The sequence below is a fragment of the Macrobrachium nipponense genome, chromosome 40, assembly GCF_015104395.2.
Source record: "Macrobrachium nipponense isolate FS-2020 chromosome 40, ASM1510439v2, whole genome shotgun sequence".
NCBI classification, from domain to species: Eukaryota; Metazoa; Arthropoda; class Malacostraca; order Decapoda; family Palaemonidae; genus Macrobrachium; species Macrobrachium nipponense.
The window spans coordinates 23,480,357-23,487,853 of record NC_061101.1 but is presented as its reverse complement, the minus strand read 5'-3'; the positions used below and the strand labels follow the sequence as shown (position 1 = coordinate 23,487,853).

General features: G+C 36.2%; 1 protein-coding gene across 1 annotated transcript in view; it reads left to right on the top strand.

Annotated features, from left to right (window-relative positions):
• Window positions 1–7,497, top strand: part of LOC135211993 (DAZ-associated protein 2-like) — a 95,501-nt gene that overhangs the window by 67,468 nt on the left and 20,536 nt on the right. Inside the window, 1 exon segment of the mRNA XM_064245265.1 lies at window positions 5,861–5,977. Within this exon segment, the coding sequence (XP_064101335.1) occupies window positions 5,861–5,977 (117 nt within the window).

The window sequence follows — 7,497 nt, the reverse complement described above, 5'->3', positions numbered from 1 at the left end:
GAGGCAGTAAAATCTTTACTATAATATGTAGGTGAAAGCAGTACCAATTCACATAAAAATAAAATTTTATTTCACAATATTAACATAAAAATCAGATGCAATACAGTAAAAAAGAAAAAAAAATTAGCCTGCTCGTGTCAGTGTTCGGTGGGCTGAGTGAGACGATATAGAGAGAGGAGAGGAGAGGGAAGAAGGGCTCTGGTTCCCAGTGACTTAGCAGCTGGGCTGGGATGATTATTTGCCCATTTCTTTCACTTACACTTGACCTGCCCAAATCACTTTTTTTTTTTTTTTTTTTTTTTTTTCTTTTTTTTTTTTTTTTTTTTTTTTTTTTTTTTTTTTTTTTTTTTTTTTTTTTTTTTTTTTTTTTTTTTTTTTTTTTTGTTTTTTTTTTTTTTTTTTTTTTTTTTTTTTTTTTTTTTTTTTTTTTTTTACGGTATTACACCTATCTAGTGGCAATTGCTTTTTACAATTTTTTACTACTATAAGAGTAACTCGGCTCTGTAACAAACAAACTGGGGCCGTTTTCAGCTTCTGCATGCCTTCGATTGTTTGTTTAAACGGCTTCCTTGTGAAAAGTTATTTTATATCTTTCCTTTTCTTGCATTCTTGACTTATTACTTGTTTCCAAAATCCTCATTGTTTAAAAAGTGGGCCATTTACCCAACAGTAAGTTGATGTATTGTGGCATAATTATGTAATCTCTTTCGTGCACTTAAGATCCAAGTGTAAACACGGAGTACACTCTCTGTCTCTCTCTCTCTCTCTCTCTCTCTCTCTCTCTCGTCTCTCTCTCTCTCTCTCTCTCTCTCTCTCTCTCTCTGACACACTATTGCTTTCTTTTGATTATCCTTGTAACTAATATGTGAATAAAATTGATTTTGTTATCAGCCTTTGGGTACCGCAACCTATTCGGTTTCCTCAAAGGGTTCCTGTCTCTCCTCCCTCCATCTCCCACTGGCGCCATTTTCACCAAACAGTTCGTAAATCATACACAGAAAAAATAAAATGTCAAAAATTTTACTTCTTATAATGTACTGTTTCATTACTTTACACTCTTAATTTAACTTTTGATCACACTAATAATGGAAAATATGTGAAGAGGGGGACTTTTTGGGTTGGCTGGAATGAATTATCCTGATTCCCTTTATTTCTTATGGGATATTTTTTTTTCCATATTTTAACAAGTACTTCAAACAGGCTTCTGGAACGGATTAAGTTTGAAGTCTGAGGTACGCACTAGTGTGTGTGTGTTACTGAAATAAATTGCAATGGTTGAATAGCCCTGCTATATTGGCTACTCTGCCCAAAATATTTGTCTGCCCAAATCTTGCTAAGTGGGGAGGGACTGTAGCCCCTCCAGACCCCCTGGCTCATACTCCTATACCTCTATGTTGGTCTTCATTCTATTAATGTAACTTCTTATCTGCTATTTTACTACCCTTCAGACCAAGTGTTTTCATTTCTTATATCACCTGTCTGAAGCATCTCAAGTCTTTGAGATCTTCATTTGTCTGTTATTCAGCTACTGAACACCACATACCACACTCCTTCACATTGTTGTTCATGTCATTTTTGGCTAAAATCCACACTTTCTTCAGTGACAATTTCAAAACCCTCCTCCTCTTCCTCCGTTGATTTCAGCTGTAAGTCTGTTCTTAGCTGTTAATGGTGCTTACAACTTCAAGTTACAAAGCCATAAGCACCCTTAACTTGATAACTTTTCTTGTTGTTAGCACTTTCAACAGTGCTATAATTTGATGCAACATCAAGTTATGGAACTCTTTCAGCGTTGAAAGATCAAGTTGCTGTAAGTAGAGGAGGTGCTATATATATATATATATATATATATATATATATATATATATATATATATATATATATATATATATATATATATATATTATATATATATATATATATATATATATATATATATATAATATATATATATATATATATATATATATATATAATATATATATATATATACATCCATACACAGACGGTCCCCGGGTTACGACGAGGGTTCGTTCTTGAGACGCGTCGTAAGCCGAAAATCGTCGTAGGCCAGAACATCGTCAAAAATCCTAACCGAAAAACCTTACTTTTAATGCTTTGGGTGCATTGAAAACTATGTAAACTGCATTCTTATGGCATTTTTCATAAAAAAAAACCTTCAAATATTGATTATTTTGCATTTTTGGTGTCATATTTCATCTCCCAGATGAGTGTTGTAGGTGTCGTAACCCTGGAAATAACGTCTATTGACAAGCGTGGTACCTCGGAATGTCGTAAGCTGACTCCGATATATATATATATATATATATATATATATATATATATATATATATATATATATATAATATATATATATTATATATATATATACACACACACAGTGGTACATCGAGATACGAAATTAATCCGTTCCAAGGCGAATCTGTTCCAAGCCCTCAAAAAACACCCCAGGAAATTTCATAATACGTAAAGCTAAATTGACCTATAAACAATGAAATATTACAACAATTTGGACCATTCAATACCTAACTTAATACGTACTGCTAATATGTACTACTAGTACCTGTAAATAAAGTGTATTAGTGTACATGGTATACAAGAAATACTGTACGTACATATGTAGTAAAATGTGGAAGCCTACCTTTCGAGTGAGGCTATCTCCGAAAGTGGCAACAGGAGGAGGACAAACGGCAGATACGTACACTTAACTTTACAAAACATAAAAAAAGTCAGGAAAACAAACTAAACTTTATGAAACACATTAACAAAACTGTAACACTTAACTTTACAAAAAAACTCAAAATTAAATATATTTTTTTAAATTTTTTTTTATCTTATTTTATTTATTTATTTATTTATTTTTTTTTTACAAAATTTCAGCTTCACTACTTTCAACTTTGTTTTTTCGTAGTAGTATCACTTGGTTCTTCCTTGTTTCTTACTCCTACTAAAGGCCTCTTTAAAAAATAACTATCCAAGGAAGATGACTTCTGCCTGCTTTTGACAATGTTCCTGAAACGACTCAGGCAAACGTCATCGAACTGTGCAAGTATACGACATGTATAAGCCTTTTCGGGGCGTCTCTTTTCTACGAATTATTGCACCTTATGAAAAGCAGCTAGAGCATCCTTAATTTCTGCCGTTGTCATAGAGTCGTTGTCCTCCTCCTCGCCGCTGCTAGAGAACTCCTCTTGAACGACGTTATGTTGCATGGCTTCCAACTCCTTCAGGTCATCCATTGTAAGCTCCTCTTGGTGCTCCTCGAGAAGGTCATTGATGTTGTTCTCGTCGACGACCAGCCCCATGGACTTGCTGATCTCGTCAAGATCTGGTTGCGAAACAGTTTCAGGATCGTCAACTGTTCCTGAATCTGCAACACCAGCTTCGCCCACGTTGAATCCCTTGACTAGCATCAGGAACCAATGGGAGAGCGGGAGGATGGTGGAGAGTCTACTCAGTTGGCAGGGCGCGAGTTTTAAAATTGTTATCGGTGGTCTGGGCGAATCTCAGACTTTACAGCAACAACCTTTCATATCTTGAACAATTTTCGTATGTAGAGCTGCAAAAATCTTCGTATTTGCTTTTGTATCTCGAGTTTTTCATAAGTTGAGCCTTTCGTATCTCGAGGTACCACTGTATATATATATTATAATATATATATATCTATATATATATATATTATATATATATATGTGTGTGTGTTTGTGTGTGTGTATATATATATATATATATATATATATATAGATAGATAGATAGATAGATTAGATAGATAGATATATAGATAGATAGATAGATAGATAGATAGATAGATATTATATATATATATATATATCTATATATATATATATATATATATATATATATATATATCTAGGAGAGAGAGAGAGAGAGAGAGATTACATTCATGCTTTATTCACAAGATCAGTCTTTTGTTTGTGAGAAAAGGGAAAGTGGTCTCACTACTTGTGCATCGGGCAGACCTTGAGGTATGTATTAATAACTGCAGCTTTTGTGGTCCTGCATTGTTGTCAACAGTTCTGCCATTATTCCTTGGATACCTCTCTCTTGTCTTCCTCACTGGGTGTTTCACCTTCAATTATTAGAGTGCCAGCTCTCTTTCTTCCTGTCATCAATGCAGTGACCATTGCCACAATGTGCATCTTCCTTTATTGGGGAATGCTAATGTTATTTCTCTCATGGTTTAATTTAGGTCTGGGTTGTAGGAGTAAGTAGGATACAGTTTGTATTAAATTTTTGTTGGCCTTCAACAATTATTAAGTTTATTATAAGAAGTTGCACTATATGTAACAAGATCTAATACAGTGTTCATTAAGAACAAACCTGTCAGGTTAGCTATGTGAGTGTTTATTAACAATAATAATAATGATACTGCACTAAGCAACGTGCGTGTTACACATGCTTTCCTTGGTATGTGTAATTGTTCTTTTTGATATTGCTTCTCACTTGGTCCCTTAAACATTGGGTTCATTGTCCTTAATTCTAGTACTGTTTTGCCATCGTGGTTTCTCTTACCTTCAGTGCCATATCCTCCCATCACATCTTCATAACTTCATAACTGGTTCTTGTACAGCTTGACCATTTAGGTCTCTTCCCATCAGGGACTCCTCAGTGGTGTGATCGGTATGGTCTTGACTTGCCACCTCGGTGGCCGCGAGTTCAATTCTCGGTCATTCCACTGAGGGGTTAGAGATGTGTATTTCTGGTGATGGAAGTTCACTCTCGATGTGGTTCGGAAGTCACGTAAAGCCATTGTTCCTGTCACTGAATAACCGTTACTGGTTCCATGCAACATCAAAACACCATACAAACAAACCTGCTGATTTTGGTATATGTCCCTGCATTTAGTAACTTTTTCCCCAACTCTTGTTTCTCTGCTTCTGTAATCTCTGCTGCGGTGCATACAACAAGAACACTGCAACATCATCATAATCTTGTCTAGAATCTCATTAACTTTTATTATCCATTTTTTTTATTCCTCCACTTCTATCACATCTGCCATTGCATCAATTTTCATTATCCTTTTTCTTATTCCTCCACTTCTGTCACATCTGCCATTGCATCATTTAATTTTCTTTATCCTTTTTCTTTTTCCTCCACTTCTGTCACATCTGCCATTGCATATCGGAATAACATGCATTCTCAATTCTATCTGGTCTCACTATGGCTGTAGTCTAGATATTGCTATTATCATTTTTGTCAAATTTTGCCCTCTACTTGTGTAAACTGAATTCATTCTGTTCTTGCTTCTGTCTTGAGCACTTGCATTCTGGATTCCCATCGGGTTCAGGTGTCAGCATGAATTGATGACTTCTCTCCCATTCTCATACAAGCCCAAACCTTCTTAGTCATACCTCTTCTTCCCAGCTTTAACCCATTTTTATATGGGGTTGCTGTTATGAATGAGTCGTCTCCATCAATTTCTGTCCTGTGCATCGTTCTCATTAATACCTTTCCATAACAAATCTTCCCCTACACAATCATGCCATCTCTTTCTTGGTCTTCCCTTCTTCCTTCTACCCCTCACTTCCATTTCCATCGTATGTCTTCCAACATGATGTTCCTCTCTTCGTAACGGGTGTCCATACCATCGAAGCCTTCCCTCCTGTATTTTCTTTGATATTTCAACTACCTTTGTCGATCCTCTTATGTACTCACTTCTAATCCTATCTCCCCTTGTTACTCCCAACATCCATCACAACATTTTCATTTGTGCTACATGCATCTTCTTCTCTTCTGTTTTCCTCATACTTGCTGTTTCTGTTCCGTATAACATAGCTGGTCTGACCACCGTCCCATGAAACTTTCCCTTCAATTTCAGAGGAACCTTCTTGTCAGAGAGGACCCCTGATGCAGAACACCAGTTATTCCAACCTGCCTGAATTCAGTGTCTCACCTCATGGTCCATGCTACCACTATCCTCTAATATGGACCCCAAGTACTTGAACTTTGTATTCTCTTTATTTCTTCCCCATCCAATCATATGGAGCAGTCTGATGTATAGCCAATACAAAAGAAGCTGAAGACGCTGTTCGTCCAAAGATGGCGGCGTCTCCTTTCTTTTGTACTGACCCTTCCCATAAAACTTCTCCCATTGTTCCACTGACCAACCGCGATAAACTGTACAAGGATTGGTAATAGTACATACATTTTCTCTGCACCTACTACACGTTGGGTGAGGATCCGTAGACAGTGATGTTAGGAATTTTGAACAAGGAAATCCACTTACTCCAAGGCATTTCCTTTGTCTCTTGAGAGATCCTGAAGAAAGTTCCGTTGGTGAAGCAAAATTCTGCATGTCTCACAACTTACACAAACCTAGCAGATCACAACCACACTGAGATCACCCAGAGAAAGAGAAAAGGAAAGCTATGAAAATAAACGCAAACTAAACTGGCTTTAAAGAGAGAGAGAGAGAGAGTAATCATGTCCTCTCTTGAAGGCGGTAGGAAAGTAACTGATAGGTCACGGGATGCCCAGGGCATTCTGGGAACTACAGTGCTCTGTGACCGGGTACAGGTGCCAATAGTCCCTGGATCACACAAGTTTTTTTTATTAATTCTACTGGTTTTCCAGCTGGCTCTAGTATATATCCTAATGTTAAGACCAAAGGTTTGTTAGTTATGAAAAATACAAATTGATTAAAAAATTTTCATATTTCCACCATCCTCAATAATACTGGTGCACACATTCGGTTTTTGATCTGTTTATTCTCATTCCTCTCTCCTCAAGTGCTGCTCTCCACTTCTCCTATCTCCCCTCCAACTCCTCTGTCCTCTCTGGACACAACACAAAGTCATCCGCATATAATATGCACCATGACACTGCTTCTCTAACATCCTCGTTCATTACATCCATCACAGTGTTGAAGATGAATTGGGCTAAGTGCCAACCCCTGGTGTAATCCAACTCCTATATCAAATCCATCTGTCTCTCCAACACTGCTTCTCACTCTAGTATACACATTCCTGTACATCTGAATAATTCTGACATACATTTCCGCTCCATCAGGGTTGGCGGTTTAAACCAGTAAAAAAAAAAAACGTTTTTTTTTGGTTTTTATGTTTTTTATGGTTTTTTTTTTAAAATATTTTTTGGTCTTTATGTTTCCTTTATAACTTATTTTAGGTAATATATACTTTTGGCAACTTTTGGTGTTTTTATCAGTTACTTGGATTTTCAAATAAAATTTCCAAGGATTTATAAAGTTTGATGAATAAATTACAGTTAGTCCATCAGTGTCAATTTCTGTTTCCTAGTCTAGGATAATTAAAATAACAATTAATTACCCCCTGAAGCATAACGTCTTTCCATAACACATTTACTTAGCAACTTCATCGCCAGTTTCCAAGGCAACACAATTACTGTAATGAGCCTTCATTCTCTATTTGCCCTTCCATTGCTTGTGACATTTTTTGCAAATAGCCTACAACCCTTTCTGCCTTCCACCACTTTTTT